Source organism: Rhinopithecus roxellana, chromosome 5, assembly GCF_007565055.1.
Source record: "Rhinopithecus roxellana isolate Shanxi Qingling chromosome 5, ASM756505v1, whole genome shotgun sequence".
Taxonomy (NCBI): domain Eukaryota; kingdom Metazoa; phylum Chordata; class Mammalia; order Primates; family Cercopithecidae; genus Rhinopithecus; species Rhinopithecus roxellana.
The window spans coordinates 139413776-139437941 of NC_044553.1; the positions used below are offsets into that span (position 1 = coordinate 139413776).

At 40.1% G+C, this 24166-nt stretch overlaps 1 protein-coding gene and 1 non-coding gene across 3 annotated transcripts in view; both read right to left on the reverse strand.

Moving 5' to 3' along the window:
• Positions 1-23142, reverse strand: part of GTF2A1 (general transcription factor IIA subunit 1) — a 43934-nt gene extending 20792 nt beyond the window's left edge. The window contains exons 1-4 of one of the 2 annotated variants that reach the window (XM_030930304.1): positions 22984-23142; positions 18114-18215; positions 5293-5497; positions 2970-3034 (exon numbers count right to left, since the gene is read on the reverse strand). In XM_030930304.1, coding sequence (XP_030786164.1) covers positions 2970-3034; positions 5293-5497; positions 18114-18128 — 285 coding nt within the window. In that variant the 5' untranslated portion in view covers positions 18129-18215; positions 22984-23142. Of the gene's footprint in view, positions 1-2969; positions 3035-5292; positions 5498-18113; positions 18216-22344; positions 22790-22983 lie in introns of those variants that run through there. The other variant, XM_030930303.1, reaches the window with a different exon arrangement.
• LOC115898031 lies at positions 4090-4233 on the reverse strand. Its single transcript, XR_004057793.1, has one exon. It is a non-coding gene; the product is annotated as a small nucleolar RNA SNORA79 (small nucleolar RNA).
• Positions 23143-24166: the final 1024 nt, after the last annotated feature.

Here is a 24166-nt window from a genome sequence, read left to right on the forward strand (position 1 = left end):
CTTGACAAACCTAAGTAATTTCTACAGCTTGAGCCTGAAATGCCCACTGTGTCTCCAGAATTTAACTATAGCCCACCAGGTTGATCCGTGTTTAAGCTGAATACTCAATTACCCAATTAAGATAAATCTTGTCTATATAAGCAAATTAAAGGTTATCTAAGTTTAAGGAAAATATTAACCACCACATACTATTAAGAAATATTTAAAAACAAAAAAACAACAAAAATATTATTTAGAAACATCAAGGGCCTATAATTCGTATTCTGAAAGATAACAATTCTTCCTCTACCAGCAAACCGACATAATAGTTTCTATATAGAATACATGACCCAGTAACTACCTGCAGACCCCCAACAAATTCAAGCTGCATAACAGGTATTTGCCGAGTCATGTACCATACACAAACCACCTTATACTTAATAACTATTAAAATTTCTTCTTGTATTCCACAAAACAGCCCAAACACAAATAATGCATTAGACCAATCATTTCATAAAAATGAACTGAAAACAATGGTTTAACAGAAGTTCCCTGAAATAGCCTTCCACTATTATTATCTCACATTTTTATGATTAGTTCATTTCTAAAGCAAACAGAGCCATTAAAAAGAACAAATTATTTTTGCTGAATATTTTTGAATCAGAAGTAATAATGCAAACCCACAAAAACCTAAAACACTTTCATTGGTACAAAGCCTATACTGATAATGTTCAGAAATACATGAAGGAAACACTGACTAAAAACAAGAGTAAAATGTAAAATATACAGAAATGTTAAATCAATTTTCCTGAATAACTGACCTATAATTTGTTTAAATATATATGCTCTTTAGAATAAAGGAGACTTAACCAGTAGTTGAGATGGACCACTAATTTTTATCCCAGAAATAATTTATTATTTCAAAATTCTCTTCCACAGCATTTAAAATTCTTTTATATGTTAACGAAGATTCTGCCAAAATTTGTTTTAAAATAATGCGAGTTATTCCCTAGGATATAGTCTTAATAACATCAACTGCAATATGCAACAGATAGTGAGACTTTTTTTTTTTGAGACAGAGTCTGGCTCTGTCACCCAGGCTGGAGTGCAGTGGCTGGATCTCAGCTCATTGCAAGCTCTGCCTCCCGGGTTTATGCCATTCTTCTGCCTCAGCCTCCAGAGTAGCTGGGACTACAGGCGCTGCCACCTCGCCCGGCTAGTTTTTTGTATTTTTTAGTAGAGACGGGGTTTCACCATGTCAGCCAGGATGGTCTCGATCTCCTGACCTTGTGATCCGCCCGTCTTGGCCTTCCAAAGTGCTGGGACTACAGGCTTGAGCCACCGTGCCCAGCCGAGACTTTTTTTTTTTTTTTAAAGGGTGGAGGTTAAAAAAAATTGGGGTCTGAGACTTAAAGCGGAGTTTTTTCCAATAAAAAATCTTGTGAGAAGTAACAGGCATGAAATTTATTATCATGTAAACGAAATGATTCTAGTAACTGTAACTACAAGTACAAATAGAGATCCTTGATATTTGTGAATTTAAAAACTGCAATTTCTACTATCATGTAGAAACTTTCAATTCTGCCACAGTATGAATATGTGAGGCTGGTAATGTGTAGGAGGAAGTCATTTGCCTAGTGGGTAAGCCCTTCTCATCTGGCTTATAAACCACAAATGAGCTTTGTGATTCACTATCACTCACAAAGTAGAACTGATCTTTACATATACTGCTTTTTTAAAAAAAACTTGAGGCTGGGTGTGATGGCTCATACCTGTAATCCTAACACTTTGGGAGGCCGAAGTGGGCGGATCACTTGAGGTCAGGAGTTGGAGACCAGCCTGGCCAACATGGTGAAACCCCGTCTCTACTAAAAGTACAAAAAAATTAGCCGGGTTGGTGGCATACACTTGTACTCTCAGCCACTCAGGAGGCTGAGGTAGGAGGATCACTTGAACCTAGGAGGCAGAGGTTGCAGTTAGCCAAGATCGCGCCACTGCACTCTAGCCTGGGTGACAGAGCGAGACTCCATCTCAAAAAAAAAAAAAAAAACTTGAATGGAAAAAAAAAAAAAATCTCATTCCTAGTACTAACTACTTACGTAGGCTAAAAGATGTTTTTACAAATATTGATTCTCCTTTAAATAAAATTTTGGCTGAAGAATGAAACGTAAGAACTGAGTCAACATTCAATGAAATTAACGGTCTGTATATTTTAAACAGAATAAAGAAAAACCATTTATAAGGAAGTATTGAACTACTCTGACTGTATTTTAATGTTTTATCCAAAAAAAAAAAAGAACACAACTTCAAGCATATAGGTAAAGATTTTCTAAGGATCTGAAGAAGTTCTTTCAAGTTCACAGTTAAACTATGCTACATTTGTTGAGAAATATTATATGTCTGAAATGTAATTTGAAAATATGACTGAGGACTTGTAAAGTTTAGTGGATAGTCCTCAGAAATATAAAACTTCTAATGTAACTCAACTGTTTAAAATGTATTCTATGGTTATTTACACACTATAATGACTTATTAGACTACACTATGGTTAAGTCAAAGCAATATTTTTAAATGCTTGATTTTAAAAATAGTTATACTGAACTATCCCAACAGTTCATCTTCATTTTTTTAAAGTTCACAATTCTTAGCCTTCCCACCCTCTTGCAATTACTAGGTCTCCTGAAACAGAACCATACTTGGCATTATAAGTTTGGTAGGTACCCTGAAACTTTTCCGGAAATAGTAGGGAATGGAGTAACTCTCACAAAGCACCATTATTTTGGTATTCTTAAACAATTCCATAATTTTATGAACCTTAATGTCTAGGTACCAAGCTAAACTTCAGATCCAATATTCAGGAAACTAAAATAGCTGTTCTGCCTGAGTCTTCAATAAACTTCAAGTTGTTAATATATGACATATATAGGCATAATCACAGTTTGAGTTAGAATTAAGTATAGCCAATCAAACTGCTACATTCTGAGTCTTACCATGTTTGATGCATTCATATGCTGTATCAACTTAGAATCTGGAACAATAACTTGTGGTGCTGTGGCTACAAAAAAACAAGTACACATGTAAACAAGGAACCATGAGGCTATTTTCTGATCACAAGAACACTTTACATACAATGATGAAAACTTTTTTCATGTTTTCCATGTTTTCTGCACTCAAATGCTTTCAATCATTTGATCTCAGGACATTTATATGGCAAATAACAGCTGTGATATACCCACCCTATACTAGAAAACACAAATATTTAAGCCCAGACGTGTTGGCTCACACTTGTTATCACAGCACTTTAGGAGGCCAAAGCGGGCGGATCACTTGAGGTCAGGAGTTTGAGACCAGACTGACCAACATCATGGTGAAACCCCATCTCTATTAAAAATACAAAAAAATTAGCTGAGTGTCAGGCTGAGGCATGAAAATCACTTGAACTCGGGAACTGGAGGTTGCAGTGAGCCGAGATCATGCCACTGCACTCCAGCATGGGTGACAAGGCTCCATCTCAAAAAAAAAAAAAAAAAAAAAAAAAAAAAAATTTAAGTGACAATTCCTAAGGATGCAAGGGAATTTAGGAACATGAAGTAGTGAGTTACTTAACACCTAAACATACACACATACACAGTTCTATGCATTCTTAAGTAAACTGGATATTTTCAAACATAATTTTGTCTTAACTCAAGGGTAACTGTTTTACTGATACAATGATACCACTGTTGCAATGAGTTACTAATCCAATAAAAGTAAGCTCAAAAAGTTGTGACTAGTTTTTGAAATCTACATAGTCCTTTTCTTCCAATATGACAGTTGACAGACTCATGCTACTTTCATCAGCTGTTTAAAAAATACAAATCAGCCGAATGCGGGGATGCATGACTGTAGTCCCAGCAACTCAGAAGGCTGAGGTGGGAGGATCGCTTGAGTCCAGGAGTTCTGGGCTACAGTGCGCTATGCTGATTGGGTGTCCAACTAAGTTCGGCATCAATATGGTGGGCTCCTGAAAGCAAGAGACCACTAGGTTGCCTGAAGTGTGGTGAACCGGCCCAAGTTGGAAAAAATACAAATCAGAAATAATGGCAATGTTATTTAAGCATAAAAGGAATTAAATGTTTGATTCCGCAAATTTCAGAGAACAGACGGATAACTCCATTATCCTAATATTCTCTGAGTGAAGAAAATCATATTTTAATTTATGATGACCTAAAATCCTAATGCCAGCTCTGAAGGCAACAGGAAGAACAGTCATCAAAAAATAATAAAAGGATAAAATTATTTGATACAAAGTATACACTAAAATTAGGTATGAAAATTACTAGATATCAACAGTAAAATAACCCAAATAGGCTCTTCTACTGTGTACCATTACCAATTTTAAGACACATATATATACTGTCAAATGAGGCAAATAACTAAATGATCACATTAAAATGAACTTTTCATCTACTTCTAGTGTCCTCTCCCATAAAAGTAGATGCACTGAATTAGAATGCTCAGAAAGTTTTATAACTGAATACATGTGTGCCATGAGAGAAAATACAGATCAAGTTTCTTAGCCTTTTCTGGGCTCAGATCTTCCTCAGCTGTGAAACTGAGCCAAGGGCTATTTTACAAAGCCCTTATAAGGTGCCAATGAAACAGTATCTATAAAATGACTTGCAGAGTACAAAGCACTATGGACACAGTCTACGAATATTTGCTTTTTCTTAGCTTTAATCCAAGAAATATAAATTAAGATATGTTATATATCCACGCTTAACTTATAATAAATCTAATTTAGTCCATTTAGGCTTACATAAATTACTACGGAACTGAATTTTCAGATTGCCAAAGTATACAAAAAACTCTAGAATTTAAGATATATTTTAAAAACTAATCTGAAACATGTCTCTGAAAGAACATGTTTCACAGAGAAAGCAAATAACTATTTTACCATATAAAATAATAGAGCCCTTAGTAAATAAACCTTTTAGGTTTAACTTATTTTAGGAAATCCATCACTACATAGCCTTTTCAAAACTAAACAGTAATACAACTTAGGCTTTCAATTAGTAAATTACCTGTCTACCATTACTCTACATATACAACCTACATTTTATACAAATTTATATACATTTACATACACCCACACCCCTCAGCCAAGAGAAAGGGGAAAAAAAGCCCGAAATCAACATAGGAGTTTGTGTTTATTTTTAGGTTCTCCATGCGCCCCTTAAAAGACAAGATCCAAGACATGTAGAACATTTCTCTTCTTTCATAATGACAAACTTAATTTCCAAGTCATAAGTAGGAAAACAAATCCAGTCTCACCTTGCTGTGATGCAGGAATAAGGACCTGCTGGGTCTGCGCTTGCTGAGGTACCGTCTGCTGAGGCTGAGCTTGCTGATGATGGTGATGGTGGTGATGCTGCTGCTGCTGGGGTTGATGCTGCTGTTGAACTTGCAGTAGAAGCTGCTGCTCTTCTGAATGAAATCCATCTACTGCCCTGGACTGCATTAGTTTGTTTTCCCATAACTAAGGCAAAGAACATTAAAGATTTCTAAGTGAAAAATAACTCTGGACAGACGAACACAACAGTTTTATTAATCTCTTTATAAAGTTATTCCATTTTAAAAACTGATACAGACACAGAAATACAACAAATCTATAATTCTAACCCAAGTGTAAATAACAAAAACAAAATTTTAAAGTATCAAACCTCATTTCTGCCACATCGGAGTACTGGAGATTTTGTTTCTTTTTCTATCTTCAGTAAACTTTCTATAGTAATTCCTTAATCAGCAGCTATTATTTAGCAATGAGTTTCATATAAGCTACTTCTTTAGTAATCAAAGATTATCCTTTATAATATCAAAATCATTACTAAACTATTTTTATATGGAACTTTTTCCTTATAAAAATACAAAATATAAAATTTTCTGCTTCAACATAAAAAACATAAATTCTCAAATAACATACAAAATATAAATTCATTTAGAACAGTGAGAAACAGAGATAATCCCCCAAAGAAGAAAAGCCTAACTTTCCACCTGCCCAATCCTACAGAAAGAAAAAGAACCGGCGATGCCTGAAGGTCTTAGTAGTTATCCCAACACTTCTTGAAATGTCCTTCCTTCTTCCATTATGCCAATTGGCAATCCTTTTCTGTTCAGCCATTTCTATTTTCTCATTTCACCTTAGGTTCTATGATGGGAAAAATCAGAATGGACAAAAAGAAAGAAAAGAAAACATGTGCAACGATTTCATTCTTCTACCTAACACATTTCCTCTCTACCAGGTTTAGTGTTCATTCTGGAGCCTTAGCCTTATAAGAAACTAGCCAAAAAGTCACAAACTATTCCCTGAAAATGCAAATAAAACTTCATTCAATCATTCTGCACACAAGGCTCTATACATACTTTGTCTTCTCTTCCAAGATTTGCTCTTGGGATACTGCCTAATTGACCCTAAGCTTCTATCAGATCCTTTGCCTAATTGAGACCTTAAGCTTCTATCAGATTCTTCAAGAACGTCCCTTTGCCATACTCACAGAGAGTTTTTTATTTTTTTATTATTATTTTTTATTTAAGAAATAGAGACAAGATCTCACTATGCTGCCCGAGCTGGTCTCGAACTCCTGGGCTCAAGCAATCTGCCCGGCTTGGCCTCCCAAAGAGCTGAGATTACAGGCATGAGCCAACATGCCTGGTCATACGCCGTAGAGATTTTTTATAATCTCCTGACCCTTTCAATCATTCCAGACATTCTAGATTTGTTGTCTTGATGCTAGTAACAATTCCACTAAATCTCTAATGGCTTACTGAAAAAGCAAATATTAACGTCAATTTCCTAGGGAATCCCACTGGCAGGCACGGTATTTAGATTTACCTGAAGTCTATTCTTAGAGAGATGGTAACAAGATCTATCTCACTGGTTGTTGAGAGGATTAAATGGCATATCTATGTAAAACAATTATCAGTGTTACATAAAATTGGTGATCAAAATATATTATTATTGGTGGCAATGGTGGTGGCATTAACTGTTTAATAAAGCCTTATACCATAAGTCAAGAACCCAGTTAGTCCTGGTTTGGCCACTTATGTAACCTAATCATTTATCTTTCTTAGGCTTCTTTTTTTTTTTTTTTTTTTTTTTTTTTTTGAGACAGAGTCTCGCTCTGTCGCCGGGGCTGGAGTGCAGTGGCCGGATCTCAGCTCACTGCAAGCTCCGCCTCCCAGGTTTATGCCATTCTCCTGCCTCAGCCTCCCGAGTAGCTGGGACTACAGGCGCCTGCCACCTCGCCTGGCTAGTTTTTTGTATTTTTTTAGTAGAGATGGGGTTTCACCGTGTTAGCCAGGATGGTCTCGATCTCCTGACCTCGTGATCCGCCCGTCTCGGCCTCCCAAAGTGCTGAGATTACAGGCTTGTCTTAGGCATCTTCTTTACCCAAAAGGGGAACCAATCAGATTAGATTACTTCTAAACTCACTTCCAGTGAATAAATTTAAGTCTCTGCTAATCCCAGGCGAAAGACAGCTAGCTTCTTCCCGTAGTAACAAGCACTACTTTTTGAGAACCCATGTTGTGTCTGATTCATCTCTGTAAAGTGGGCATCCAGCATAGCGCACCATCAAAATAGATACTCACATGCTAAATAAAACACATTATGACTAATGTATTATATATAGTAAGGCTTCCAAACAGTCTGTTATCACCCAAACCTTCTACATCTTCTCCTCTCTTCCAAAACAAAACAAAGTCTGTTTCTTGTGAGCCAAAAATCAAGGTAAAAAAAGTCTCATTAATGCTTTGTTTAAAAAGTGTTTTAAATTGTAATTTTCTAAATTTTATGCTTCACTTTTATCACCTCCAATTGGTTTACCCACAGCAATCTAGACCCATCACTTCAACGAAGCTCCTATGATAATGGCAAATATTAAGGAATACACATTATGTGTGGCTAAGTATTGGGCACCATGACTCACCTAGACTCCCGTGTAAATGACCTAGGAGTCACAATCCACCCCAACAGCCCACCATTACCGTCTATTCTGATTCACTGTTCCAATGTATCTCTATGACACGGCCCTGGTCCTTTCTGCCCAGCAGTACTGCAAATAGTAGTAACGTAGTGACTGAGCGCTTGAGTTTCCTGCATCAAGCCACACAGTCCACAAATAATTATGTCCTATATGCCAAACACTGTTCAGGCATTGAGAAGACACTGTGAACAAACCTGAGAAATATGCTTGACCTTACAGAGCAGACATTCCAGTGTACGCTTGCCCTTCCAGTCTATCCTCTATAAATCAGTGATCCTCAAGATGCGGTTCTAGACCCAACATCAGCATCACCTGGATACTTGTTAAAAATACTGAATCAGCAGCTCTGGGGGTAAAACCAGAAATCTAATTTAACAAACTGTTCATTCAGGTTATTCTGATGGATGCTAAAGTGAGAACTGTTTTAAAATCTAAACTGATGTTTTTCAAACTGAGGACTGCAACCCACTAGTGATTCAAAGTCAATTTAGAATTTTCTTTGTAGCCCTCTCTCCTTCTGTTTCCTCTTTCTCTCCTCTTCCCTCCCCTTCTCTGTCCCTCTCTCCCTTTCCTTTCTCCTTCTCCCTCCCTCTCTCCCCTAAGAATGTTTTTTGTAAACAAAATAGAATTGAAAGAAAAAATCACTGTGCTGTACTGAGAAAAAACTTTTGCAGATTTGTCATACACTCATATACTTGTGCATATATTTATTCAAAATGTTAAATACTATTACTTCTTAAGGAGAGTCCTAGTCAAGAAGTTTGAGAAACACTGTTCTATACTGTTATCAAGGTGAATTTTTTTAAATTTATAAATATGCTATCCTCTGTTTAAAAACTGGAACCACAGAGCAAAGTAATTTATTTACCTACCTACCTACCTACCTACCTACCTACCTACCTGATATGGTTTGGCTGTGTTCCCACCAAAATCTCAACTTGAATTGTATCTCCCAGAATTCCCATGTGCTTTGGGAGGGACGGGTAACTGAACCATGGGGGCTGGTCTTTCCCATGCTATTCTCAGGAGACCTGATGGGTTTATCAGGTGTTTTCGCTCTTCCTTGTTCCTCATTTTCTTTTGCTGCCAACACATAAGAAGAGCCTTTTACCTACTGCCATGATTTTGAGGCCTCCCCAGCCATGTGGAACTGTAAGTCCAATTAAACCTTTCTTTGTTCCCAGTTTTGGGTATGTCTTTATTAGCAGCATGAAAACAAACTAATATAGTAAACTGGTACTAACAGAGTGGGGCATTGCTGAAAAGATACCTGAAAATATGGAAGCGACTTTGGAACTGTTTAACAGGCAGAGGTTGGAATGGTTTGGGCAGCTCAGAAGAAGACAGGAAAATGTGGGAAAGTCTGAAACTTCCTAGAGACTTGCTGAATGGCTTTGACGGAAATGCTGATAGTGATATGAACACGGTCCAGGCTGAGGTGATCTCAGATGGAGATGAGGAATTTGTTAGCAAATGGAGCAAAGGTGACCCTTGTTCTGTTTTAGCAAAGAGAGTGGTAGCATTTTGCCCCTGCCCTAGAGATTTGCAGAACTTTGAACGTGAGAGATGATTTAGGTTATGTGACAGAAGAAATTTCCAAGCAGAAAAGCATTCAAAAGGTGACTTGGGTGCTGTTAAAAGCATTCCGTTTTAGAACGGAAACACGGCATAGAAGTTCAGAAAATTTGCAGCCTGGCAATGCAGTGGAAAAGAAAAAGCCATTTTCTGAGGAGAAATTCAAGCTGGCTACAGAAATTTGCATAAGTAGCAAGGAGCCTAATGTTAATCTCCAAGACCATGGGGAAAATGTCTTTAGGCCACATCAGAGACCTTCACTGCAGCCCCTCCCATGACCGGCCCAGAGACCCAGAAGGAAAAAGTGGTTTCACTGGCCAGGCCCAGGGTTCCCATGCTGTGTGCAGCCTAGGGACTTGGTGCCCTGTATCCCAGCCACTCCAGCTGAAAGGGGCCAACATAAAGCTCAGGCTGTGGCTTCAGAGCGTGGAAGCCCCAAACCTTGGCAGCATCCATGTGGTGTTGAGCCTGCGGGTGCACAGAAGTCAAGAATTGAGGTTTGGGAACTTTCACCTAGATTTCAGAAGATGTATGGAAACGCCTGGATGGCCAAGCAAAAGTCTGCTGCTGCAGAGGCAGAGCCCTCATGGAGAACCTCTGCTAGGGCAGTGCAGAAGAGAAATGCGGGGTCGGAGGCCCTACACAGAGTCCCTACACAGAGTCCCTACTAGGGCACTGCCTAGTGGAGCTGTGAGAAGAGGGCCACAGTCCTCTAGATCCCAGAATGGCAGACCCACCAACAGTTTGCACCGTGCTCCTGGAAAAGTCGCACTCAATGTCAGCCCGTGAAAGCAACTGGAAGCAAGACTACCCTGCAAAGCCACAAGGGTGGAGCTGCCCAAAACCATGGGAACCCACCTCTTGCATCAGCATGACCTGGATGTGAGACCTGGAGTCAAAGGAGATCATTTTGGAGTTTTAACGTAAGACTGCCCCGCTGGATTTCTGGACTTGCATGGGCCCTGTAACCCCTTTGTTTTGGCCAATTTCTTTCTCCCATTTGGAACAGCTTTATTTACCCAATAACTGTACCCCCATTGTATCTAGGAAGTAACTAGCTTGCTTTTGGTTTTACAGGCTCATAGGCAGAAGGGACTTGCCTTGTCTCAGATGAGACTCCAAACTGTGGACATTTGTGTTAATGCTGAAATGAGTTAAGACTTTGAGGGACTGCTGGGAAGGTATGATTGGTTCTGAAATATGAGGACATGAGATTTGGAGGGCCAGGGACAGAATATGGTTTGGCTATGTCGCCACCAAAATCTCAACTTGAATTTTATCTCCCAGAATTCCCACATGTTGTGGGAGGGACTCAGCGGTGAGGTAACTGAATCAAAGGGCCCGGTCTTTCCCATACTATTCTTGTGATAGTGAGTAAGTCTCACGAGATCTGATGAGTTTATCAGGGGTTTCCGCTTTTGCTTCTTCCTCATTTTCTCTTGTTGCTGCCAAGTAAGAAGAGCCTTTCACTTCCCACTATGATTCTGAGGCCTACCCAGCCATGTGGAACTGTAAGTTCAATTAAACCTTTTTTTGTTCCCAGTTTCTGGTATGTCTTTATCAGCAGTGTGTATATGTCCTTATTAGCAGTGTGAAAACTAACTAATACACCATCTAACAACCTGGAATACTTATTTGCAAAAGATTCCTAGGTCTCATTTTACTACCCCTATCAAGCCAGACTCTCTGGAAAATCCAAAAATCTGCATTTTAACTAGTACCCCAGATAATCCTCACTCTAAAGACCAAGCTCCTTAGTATAGCATGTTACCATACACCAATTGCTACTACAACTTGAACTCTATTTTCTCACAGTACCAAATTACTTGGAGGTCCCTGAATGTATCATATGTAACCTTAATGGACTATTCCTTATGATCAGCAGTTTTCTCCCACAATTCCCTATATAAGACAAATGCCAAAGTCTCAACAGCCTCAAAGAAAAGCCATCACTCGGGCCGGGCGCGGTGGCTCAAGCCTGTAATCCCAGCACTTTGGGAGGCCGAGACGGGCGGATCACAAGGTCAGGAGATCGAGACCATCCTGGCTAACACAGTGAAACCCCCTCTCTACTAAAAATACAAAAACTAGCCGGGCGAGGTGGCGGGCGCCTGTAGTCCCAGCTACTCGGGAGGCTGAGGCAGGAGAATGGCGTAAACCCGGGAGGCGGAGCTTGCAGTGAGCTGAGATCCGGCCACTGCACTCCAGTCCGGGCGACAGAGCGAGACTCCGCCTCAAAAAAAAAAAAAAAAAAGAAAAGCCATCACTCACTGTCTCTATGCATAAGAGATACTTCTATTTTGTACTTACCACACAAAGTCTACCACTTCTATCAAACTATGAATATCTTCTAGGCAGCAACTGTCTTATTCAGGATCTAACTTCAAAGAGGGAAAACAAAACTATTGTCTTCTAGAATACTGTTCCTATGTAAGGATGCTACTGACATTTTGGGCAGGACAATTCTTTATCACACAGAATGGTCCCACAAGAAATATGCAGGAATTGCAACATTCCTGGCTGCTGTCTAGTAAACGCCAAAAATCCTCATGAAATGTTGAACATGGCCCCACACATTTCCAACAGCTTTGGGAGAGACGGATAATCCACTGAAAATCATTATTTACCAAGTACTATAATACTGGTTCTAGGTAATGTAAGACATGCAAAAAGAGTATCATACAAGTACTTTGTATTAAGCTTATGATGCCAATTACCATAAAGTTCAAATTAATTTAATGTTTATAGTTTCTCTACAATTCCATTTTCACACAATCTTTATCAAAATATTAGATATAAACTGTTTAAAATTAAAATAAACAATGAGGCTGGGCGTGGAGGCTCATGCCTGTAAACCCAGCACTTGGGGAGGCTGAAGTGAAAGATCATGAGGCCAGGAGTTGAAGACCAGCCTGACCAACATAATGAAAATAAAATAAATAAAATAAACAATGAAACACTATTTTAGCAATAGTAATCATACTAGCATATTTCTTTCTTTCTTTCTTTTTTTTTTTTTTTTGATGTGGAGTGTCACTTTGTTGTCCAGGCTGGAGTGCAAAGGCGCGATCTCGGCTCACTGCAACCTCTGCCTCCTGGGTTCAAGCAATTCTCCTGCCTCAGCCTCCCCAGTGGCTGGGATTACAAGCACGTGTCACCACGCCCGGCTAATTTTTGTATTTTTAGTAGAGACGGGGTTTCACCATGTTGGCCAGGCTAGTCTCAAACTCCTGACCACAAGTGATTTGCCCACCTCGGCCTCCCAAAGTGCTGTAGTTACAGGCATGAGCCACCGCACGCAGCCACTAATACAGTATTGAAAACAATCAGGAATACTAATCTTTGCAAGGTTATCTGAAATTAGATGGAGAAAATTCATCTGTACCCAAAATGATTCAGGTGTACATTTGTATATCGTGTTAACCAGACTAGTAACTAAAACTTACTAAATTCTGTGTACTTTATAAAAACATGTACAGACTAGTTTTTTCACAAAAATCCTGTAAGATAGATATTATTATTATCTTCTTTTTACAGAAAAAGAATCTGATGAGAAAGAAGTTAGGTAGCTTATCCAAGATCACTCTAACTAATAGCAGACAGAATAGGGATATAAACCAGGTGGTATGACTCCAATGTCCCAGTCAGGGCTAGAGAGTGAATGTCTCTTTGTATTCTGCACCCCAGGACCCTCACTTGCCTCCCTTTAATCCCAGTACTAGTTCAAATTCCTAGTCTCTAAACTGGACTGCTGCTATCAGAGCAGGTCACCAACCCTCAAAACCATCTCAGGTGCCACCCACCAACAACCCAAGATCTAGTCAAAACTCTCTTACCTTCCTTCCTACTGCTAAGTACTGTATATGTCACATGGATGCAAAAGGGCTAGGTTCGTGGCTCTATCATTTATTAGCTAAATGACTTTGTCAAAGCACATTCCAAGTCTACTTGGAATATAAAATCATGCGATTTTACAGATGAGGGGACTTACTGCTCCCCAAGTTAATCCCCTTACTGCTTCCCTACTGTTAATCCCCAAGACCATGGAGAAAATGTCTCCAGGCCATATCAGAGACCTGCATTGCAGCCCCTCACACCACAAGCCCAGAGGTTAGGTGGCTAAACCTGGCAACATGGTGAGCTAGAAATTCTGAAGGATTCTCCTACTTTCACAAAACATCCAGCTCCTGGATAAAATATATTACATTTCTGGGTTCCCAAGAAACAATGCTGGAGAAACAGAGCTTTCCCTAAGAGTAAATGAAATGAAATAGTAGATTATTATTCAACTTATGGTCCAAATATTTATATATAATTAGAGTATATCAAGTACTTTTTATGTATACAGCTAGAGTATATTTAGAATAGTGGTTCTCAGCCAGAGGTGATTTTGCCCCCCAGCGACATCTGGCAATGTCTAGAGACATTTTTGGTTACAACTGAAGGGTGCTACTGGCATCTAGTGGGCAGAGGCCAATTGTGCTGCTAACATCCTACAATTAATAGTACAGCCCCTGCAAAGAATTAACTGGTGCAAAATGTCAATAATGCCAATGTTGAGAAATCTGAACCAGAGGCAGATAAACTGAATTTCAGATATACTTCCAATTGAGGCAACTCTTCTCATTTTATTTGTTTTATTAAAAAGAGAAAAAATGTTTTATATTTCCCACAGTACTTGATGTCTGGACATAGGCAGGTCGGAAAATCTAGAAATCCGGCTGATTTTATCATTCACTTTGAAGAGAATTTCTACACTGTCATTCCCACCCATAGACACTCATCAATCCAAAACACATTTATATAGATTTATTGAAAACCAGGACTGTATTTTATTGTGTTTTTTCTACCTCTCATAGTTTACACATTAAAGTAGGCCCGCAGTGGTTCAAGAGATAACCTCAACAACTGGGTTGAAATATTCTTATCATCTCCCTTTCTGCATTACCTCATTAACTCTCAAATTACATGCATTATCATTCATCTTTGTCCTCAATCTAATTCACCACTGCCTCCTTTATAGCCTTATACAAGCTTTTGATAAGTTTGTAAAATGGCCCCAAAAAGTGGAGAGAGGGGCTAGAGCTAATAATGCCAGTGTTTCTAAACCATAAAATATGAAATTAAACTTCGTTTTATTAAGCAAGAATGTCTAAACCTGAGCAGTCCAATATGGCAGCAACAAGCCATATGTAGTGATTTAGGTTTAGATTAATAAAAATTCAGTTGCTCAGTTCCACCAACCACATTTTGAGCGCTTAATAAGCACATGTGGATAGTGGCTACCCTACTGAAGAGCACAGATATAGAACACTTCCATCACTGCAGAAAGTTCTATTGGACAATGCTGGCTGTCCAGCTGTTAAATCTAGGGCATATTCTAGAAATTCTAATGAGATCCTGAAGAAATTCAGTGCAGAGAATTAAAATAAACTCATTTTAGTCTAACAGTTTTATTTTTAACTTCAATACAACCCAGATAGAAGAGTATGGCCCATTTAAAAACAACAAGAATATTACACTATTTTGTTCAGTTAGATTCAGGTGCCATATCTGTTATCAAACAGCTCAATCAAATGCTTACTGAATGCCAACCACATATGCCCAGACATTGCGGTAGAAGCTGGGGATTCAAAGTTGAGTAGGTCACATTTTTTGTCATTAAAAACTAAGTATTAAACTAAAAATCAGTGTGTTACCCATAAAATATGTACCAAAAAAGTCATATATAATAAAAATGGAGGTGGAAACATTTAGTTTCAAAGATAGCTCATTCTCTTCAAGACGACGTCTCGATTCTACTGTTAAAGATAGGAAAAATAAATTCTCTGGATTTTCATTGTGAAAAGGAAGAGTAGGTAACAACCCAGACTGACCACTAGAATTTGACCTAGAGAAAATTACCTAACATCTTTAGAACTGATTTTCTACACCTAAAAATGCTGCATTTTCTATACAAGGTCACAAAACTACAAGGACAACCATTATAAAAGTATAACATAAATTGCAAAAAACTCATTCCATGTTACACTAAGGAATCAAAATAAGCTTGTTTTATTATTCACATCCCTCAGTTACTTCATGCTACTTGAACAAGTTATATTGTTCTTCTTCCAACTCATGTCTCAGAATTAGCACTCTTACACTTGCATTTTTAGATACCTACTCTTCACTATTAGTAACCCTTACATTTTTTTCAAGGTAAATACATATTTGCTTATCTGTTTCAACCTATATATTTTTCTTACCTCACACAGGTATATTCTTGTTTTTGTTTTTTTTCCGAGACAGAGTCTTGCTCTGTCACCCAGGCTGGAGTGTAGTGGCACGATCTCGGCTCACTGCAACCTCCAGCTCCTGGGTTCAAGCCATTCTCCTGCCTCAGCCTCCCCAATAGCTGGGATTACAGGCACGTACCACCATGCCCAGCTGATTTTTGTATTTTTAGTAGAGATGGGGTTTCACCATGTTGGCCAGGCTGGTCTTAAACTCCTCACACAGGAATATTCTTATTGAAAATTCTAGAGAAGTTTCCTGCAGATATCTATTAATAAATACATCAAGACCTACTTCATCACCACAATCAAGGTGAGATTTGCTTTACGTAAAATAAACTGGTTGCCAAGCTGCAGCCTCCACACCTATGTTGGATAAATGAGACCACAACAAATGTTCCTTAACATTTATTAATTGTGATTATTTATTTGTACATAGACTTAAAGGAGCTTAATACTCAACTTCTAAACCAGCAGTTCTAAAACTCTTTTCATCTCAGGATGCTTTATCACTTTAAAAATTACTGAGACCCTCAAAGAGCTTTTCTGTATGTGAATTATACCCACCTGTATTTATAGTAACAGAAATTATAACACATTTTTAATGTTTACTAATTTGTTTAGAAATAATGGATCCATTATATGTTAACATAAATAACAGTTTTCTGAAAATAGTCATATTTTAGTAAATAAAATTGAGTGAGAATGACAAACAACTTAAAGGAAAATAGCTAGATTCTCATATCTGCCCGTGTTTTCACTTTGTTTTGGTTGAGGTATACAAAGAAAATCTGCCTTCCCACAGTTAAGTAGTTAGGAAAAGAAAAGGTACTTTTAAGTGATAGTTTCTTACAAGTTAGTTACAATGCAGAATATGAAACCATGTAACTATGAACTTTTCATACTGTTAAATTTCATTAATTTATCTTGCATTTTGAACGAATTTTCCAACATTATGCATTGGACATTCAGAAAATACAAGTTCAATGAATTATACAGATCTTTCGAGTGTAAACACACTTCATTACAGAATATCAAACAATCAAATTTCTTAGTATCAACACTGAGTCCACATCTTTTTAATATTCAGAAATGAGAAGTATGCATACAGCATTTCTGCTGCTTATTTACAGTTATCTCAAGGAAAAGCATCTGTGCACTGGAGTTGTGAATTTAACTGGTCACTTTTCTCATAGAATACAACTTTTACTTGAAAGAATGAAGGCAAACTATGATTTTCCAGACTTGAGCATTTAGTCAACCTTGTGGACCCCTGGAAAGAACCCCTGGGGAGAACCCAGGACTCCATGAACTATATACCTTGAGAACCACTATTCTAAATATTGGGCAAAAATATTCCACAATTTCATGAGTCATTACACTGCAAGGAAAACACAACTGCCAATAAAAAAAACTAAATATTTCTGCTTAAATCCAAGATACAGAAAACCAGCTCTTAATGTAAAATATATTTAAAACATTTGGCCTACATAAAGGGTCTACTTCAAGAACCTAAAATTCTTTTATCAACCACTTAATCCCTACAACTTAAAACACACTTAGAATACAGGTACATTAAGACCATTAAAAAAAGGCAAAATTAAGGCTGGGCACTGTGTCTCACGCCCATACTCCTAGCACTTTGGGAGGCCGAGGCGGGAGGATCACTTGCAGCCAGGAGTTTGAAAGCAGCCTTGACAACATGGTGAAAACCATCCCTACCAAAAATACAAAAATTAGCCAGGCATGCTGGCATGTGCCTGTAGTCCCAGAGGTGGGAGGATGGTCTGAGCCTGGGAGGCGGAGGTTGCAGTAAGTCCAGATTGTGCCACTGCACTCCAGCTGGGCGACAGAGCCCGACCCTGTCTCAAAAAAAAGAAAAGAAAAAAGAAAGCAAGAAAACTCTTCCAGGCATGTCAAGTAATTAGACCATAAAATGGAGAATGTTAACTATCCAATAATAACTGCTAATGCTACTATCAGGCATTGTGCTAAGATTTTATATGGTTATTCCATTTAATCCTCAAAACAAACCTATAAGGTAAATACTATCAATTTCCATCTTACATATAAAGAAACTGAAATATAAATGCAGCTTGCCTAAGGTCAGAGGAAGAATGCATGGTACAGTTGGGATTTAAAACCAGCACACTTCACTAAACTATACGTTCACCCTACAGAAAAATTACAGATTCATCTCTGACTAAAGAAAATGATTTGGGGTGAAAAAGTAGGAATATTTTTAAAAAGACAAACTCACAGTTTTTAGTTCCATCAGTACTTGTTCATCCACTCCATCGTCCAGAAAGATGTCTCTCACATCATTAATGACATCTTCAATCACAGATCTGTATAATTTAGGCTTTAAAGGAAAAATAAAAGACTTGATAAAGACAGTTTTTCACAGGTTACAATGTATAATTCAAAACAAATATTCAAAACAAATATAATAGTCATTTTGCCAACTAACTACATATGAATTTAAAGATAACGACCACCATCATTTGCCATAAACTGGATTTGATGACTGCATACTTTAATAAAAATTTTAAGATTAATGCAATTCATAAACAGATGGTCCCTATGCCTACAAGATCCATACAATTTTCAATTATAATTTCCTATGTTATAGTCAAAATACCTAATGTAATGTTCAATAACAGCTTCAGGGGTTGCTTATGTCTGGCTTCTACTATTCCATGCTTGGTTTGAACTCTGTTGTATGTTTTACTACCTCACCACTAAATCTTAGACTTTGGAGAACCTTATGTCCGGGAGTCATCTGCCTGGTAATAATCTGCAACCTAATGAACATTTAGGTTTAAAAATCACCTAACTTCTGTTGTGTGACCCAGTCTGTACTTTCAAGCTATACCATTAAACTACTCATACACCCACAATGACAGGTCTCAAGGTCCCAAAGAAACAAGGTACACTGATTTCCTTCCCAGAATTTCTCCTCTACTACTGCCCAGATAATGCTATGAAACATTATAATGAACATAAACCCTCTAAATGTTTATTATTATTATTACAATTAGCACTGTTGGTATTACTTGAAGGAGGAGCGGGAAGTAAAGGAGCTGGCTTCTAGAAGGTTGAATGGTAAAATGGGCAAAATGAGAATAGATGTGAAAGAACTTTCAAAAAATAAAAAATTTTTTAAAAACTACAAGGTGGGAGATAGAACAATTAGCCCAATCCACATCCTATTTTTAACCTGTAAGACAAAAAGACGTCATGTCAGATGACAAAACTAGAGCTGCCTTGACAAAACTAGAGTTGCCAGGTTATAAATCCTACCCATTATCAGAGAGTTATGGTTAACAAGCTTTTTAGATGTTTTCTCATTACTTGTGTTTCATACCTTGCTTAAGGTTAAATGGCTACCAAAAAAAAAACAAGTGTTTGTTCTCATGAGCAAACTTCAAACAGAAATATGTGTTTCACTACCATCTCTATCAGCAACACTGTGACACAGGGGAACTGCTAAGAAAATGTGTCCTTGCCTTGTGAAAACTACAAATAATGACGCCGGTTGCAATGACCTGTAATCCCAGCATTTTGGGAGGATTGCTTGAGCTCAGGAGTTCAAGACCAGTCTGGGTTACACAGTGAAACGCAGTCTATACAAAAAATTAGCCAGGAATAGTGGCACGTGCCCGTAGTCCCAGCTACTTGGGAGGCTGAGGTGGGAGGATGGCTTGAGCCCAGGAGGGAGAGGATGCAGTGAGCCAAGATTGCAGCACTGCCCTCCAGCCTGGGTGACAGGCCCAGACCCTGTCTCAGAAAACAAAATACAAATGAGTTTGTCAGTACAATTTACCTCAACCATTAAAAACTATTTAATCCTTCTCATTACAAGAAAACCAATTCAAATATCTGGGTTCTTGCTTTACTGTTTCACTCACTAACCTGCTTTATTTTGCCAAATCCTCCTCTTGAAGTTTGTTCATCTGTAAAATGCACATTTCTGTAGTCCCTACTTTAACATTCTAATTCTATATATAAGGAAAGTATATCTGACTACGGACATCATCTTGCCTAAAGTGACTTAACTGAATTACAAAAGTATCTCTGTAAAGTTTGTGTGTGTTTTAACCAATAATGACTCATCAAGGCATTAGGAGGGCAATATATTTTAAATTGGGAGTATCAATCTCAAATTGACAATATGTATGCTTTTCAGTAAACTAGACGGTGTTTTGGTGTTTCTGAAGTCAGTTACCTCTAAAAACCTTTTGCTTGGAGATCCAGACATGTATAGGTATAAATCTGCTTTCTTCTAGTACTCTCTACTTAATGAATCATTCTTTAAGATTTTATTTTTGTGTCTTAATGAACTCACAACTTGACCACTTAACAGCTTCATAAGCTCTATAGTTGAAAGAAGGGACCTGTGTACTCTTCACAAAATACATGCCTAATGAGCAATTTAGCAGAATTGTTCACAATTTGAAAAGCCCTCAAGATAATTTTTGAAAAGTATGTGGGCACATAGGTAGTATTTGAAACAAGCAATTTCTAAATTATTACTTAAAATTCTACACTATATTTGAGGCAAAGTTTCTATCTTTCACGAAATACAATTTAGGTTTGTCCTGATTTTTAAAAAACAGGTTATTTCAAACTTAAGAACTGGTAAATAAGAGGGCCACTAGTGGCATTAGTAAGTGATTTGTTAGAAGGTTTCCTTCAAAAATGTTAATTCCCTGATGCAATGCTGGAAGATAAATTGGAATAATTTTTACACCGGATACCCATGTTAATATCCAAGGCAATAAAGTTCTACTTGGAATTTTTTTTAATCCAGTTTGCAGCATGTCTCTTCTCTCTAATTACTCATGATTATCCTACACATAAATGGTCCTATACTGAAGCTTTAGGTACTTATCTATTTCTCTGAAAAGCCTCGTGTCTTTTATACTTACTATAGGAAAACATAATGAAATATTGGGAGCTATATTTCTAACATATTTCCTGAATACTTGAACAAAACACTACCAAAACCGAGTCCTCTGCAGCGAACACTTTCAATGTAGAAAACAGTTTTTTAAATTCCCGAAAATAATGCACACAAGAAAAATGGCTAGACCATCTGATCTAAAACTCTTTGTTTTAAATTATAAATTTTGAAAACTGTAAACAAAATAAAAAGGGTCAGGGATTCGGATATATTTCCCCTAGCAAACAAAGAAGGCAAATCCTGGCTGCTGCTAGGAACAAAACCAAAACTTGGGGCCCTGAAAGCAGCCCCCGACGGGTGAGAAATTACAGCGTGAAAAAAGGACCTAGAAATAAATTGAGCTCTGCACGCGCCTGGCTCTCGCCTCGGGAGCACGCACCTCCCAGCCCCGCTCTCAGCAGCTCTCACTATTTAAAGCCGGATCTGGTGTTTAAATGGAGAGGCGGTGACGTAGGACTGAAAAGCACCTTCCCATCCTGGCAGAGTCTATATTAGAGAGCGGCAATGGCTCTATATAAACAGGGCAGCCAAAGGGAGGAGGACCACAAGGCTCAGGGACTGAAATGCAGGGTAAGCGGCCGCAGCCATGATGGATCGACCCGAGTCGCCAACGGTACGGTGTCGGGCGGCCGCGGGCCGGTCTGCGGCATTTGGGACAGGGCAAAAACGTGTTTTATTGTCATCATAAAAATAAGAGTTGGGTGGACTAGTGATCACATTGCGTTGGTGACTGAAAAGGTTATTTATGTGACTGCTTTTTGCAAACCTACGTGATCGCAAGTAACCAAAAAGGGACCAACGGGAAGAAGTAGGTAAATTTCAAGGCGAAAGCGGGGACACTCGGACCACTGCAGGCTTTTTTTGTTTGTTTTGGTGCTTCTGCTAGTCGAAGATACGATGGGGGTCTTCCCCTTCGCCATTTTACCCATTCGGAAGGAACTGAGATAAGTGCTTTTCAACCAACCTTCGTCCTTTTTTAAAACATAAAATGGCCCCAGTGAAGGTTCCCAAAGCACAACAGCCAGAAAAAACCTAAGTAACCCCCAAAGTAATCATTATTCTTCCACTGCATTAAAGTGGATCACTGTGGGTCTCGGGGATTCGCCCGATTCCCCAGACACGGTTTTTGTTCTGCAGCCGCTCGGGAAGCCCTCGTCAAGCCAGCACGGACGGGCCCCTCGAGGGGAAGAGGCGGCTCCCCTCCCGCCCTCCCTCCCGGCGGCCGGGTTCTGGGGCCGGGGCTGCACGCCCGCCCGGGCCCAACCGCCTCCGCGGCCCGGCCCGGCCCGCGGCGGCCCCAGGCCCCGCCGGCGCCCCCGCCCTCCCCGCGCCGCGAGCCCTCGGCGCCCCCCCGCGCCCGCCGCCCGGCGCTCCGGCCCGATCCGCCCGAGGCGGGAAGCGGCGGCGGCCGCGCGGACGGCTGAAAAGTCGAGGCCAGGAGTCGCCGCCGTCCCCGCCCCCGCCCCGTCCGGCCGTTGCTGCCGCCTGAACGAAGCCCCCGCCGGCCACCGAACCACGTCCTTACCACGGTGTTTGTATTTGCCGAGTTCGCCATTTCCACACACAACACAAACAAGAGGGGGCAACCCCGAGAAAACAAGATAAAAACAAAACCAAAAAAAAAAAAAAAAAACTAAAACACCCGGAGGGTGACCCAAATCACCGCAAGATTGGGGAAAAAAATTTTAAATCAATCCTGAAGGAGTAAGGGAGAGCGGAGAGAGGAGGAGGGGGGCACTCCTCCCGCAGCTAAAAACCTCGAGAATCGCCTTAAAAAAAAAAAGCCACGACCCTTTAGGGGTCCGGGGGGCGTTGGCCGCTCCCCACCCCGCGCCAAGGAGGGAAACCACCACCGGTCGCCGCTCCCTGCGCCGCCGCTGCCGCCACCGGCTGCAGCTCCAGCCGTCCGGTCCGCCCGCTTCTCTCCTTTATATAGCGAGCCAACAAGCTGCGCGAGCCGCCGCCGCCGCCGCCGCGAAACAGGGTGAAGGGGGAGGGAGGGGCGGAAAGGGCGGGGGCAGATGTGGGCGGGGCTGAGCGCGAGACACCGCGAGAGCCGCGTGCGCAGGCGCGCCGGGGCGGAGGCCGCTGCGAGCCGCGTTGTCACGCGCCGTGGCGGGTGCTGGGCTGGCTGAGCCCGGGGAGTGAAGTAGTGTAGTCGGACCTACGCCTCTCCAACGCTCGCGTGATCACGTGGTTGGCACCCAGGCGGAAGTCTGCGGCAGTTCTTTGCGGTGAAGTACTTGCAAAGCATTGCTGGAAAAGACGCGAGTTCTAGTGACACTCCGAAGTTAGGTGGGACCGCCTCTTGTCGCACGTTTCCGCCCGGTCCCGCGCTGTAGGAGCTAGGAAATGTGACAGAGGCGGTGCCTACTGCCTCACTAGGAATGGCCGCGGAGTAGGATTGGTCACGTGGCGTAGCTTCCGTCCTCTGGCGCGTTCCTATTCGAGAAGGTTTCAAATGCGGAGTCATCTCTTGATTTGTCAGCGAGGCTTTGACTCTAAGCTTCTCGGCTTTCGCGCCTCACCGAGGGTGGGTCTTTCGCGCGCAGAGTTGTGTAGGATTTCCCAAAGGGAGTAAAAGCCGATCTGGGCCCACTTTTAACATTCCAGAATTAGTAACCTATGATTCGTTTGTTTGCACACTGGGTAGGCTACGAAGACTAGGCTTAAGTTACCCAGAGGTTAGTTCTCTACTAGGCCACGTACTTTAAATAATTTATCACGCTAGTGGAGATGCGAGGGGGAATAAAACCCCACCAGCCTTTGGATTATAACAGCACAGTAACTTTCCCTAGTTTTTAAAAATATTGCCAAAATACTGCGACTCCGCATGGCCAACGTATAGTGACTGATCACATTGAAATGCATGCCCTTGACCCAGCAACTCTCATGGCCTCTCGCTCTAAGAGAGCAAGCAGGCTGTGTTCCGTGTGCAATTCACTAAGCTTTTGACCTATTCTGCCCAAGCAAATCCTGCCTTTATATCGACATTGCAAGCGTAACAGAGAATGCTCTTTGGAAGGCAGAATTCATAATACCTAATTTTCTTGTCCCTGGGAATTTTGAGGGACTTGAAATGTCGCTTGGATGAGTGAGGGAGTTTGTCTTCCAGAGACAAAGCAAAACGAAATGTCAAAGTTCTGTGCTGGTGAAACCGGATTTGAAAAATATCAAAAGCGTATTACCAGAGAGGGAAAAAAATGCATCCTGCCAAGACTTGAAGAAAGGGATTAGAGAAACCAGAGGCCTTGAATACCCAGAAAATGGGGGACTGTGAATGGGTGTAGAGAATATCTATGAACCCTGAGATTTCTTTTCACGCCAAGTCCGTTCGCCTCTTAACC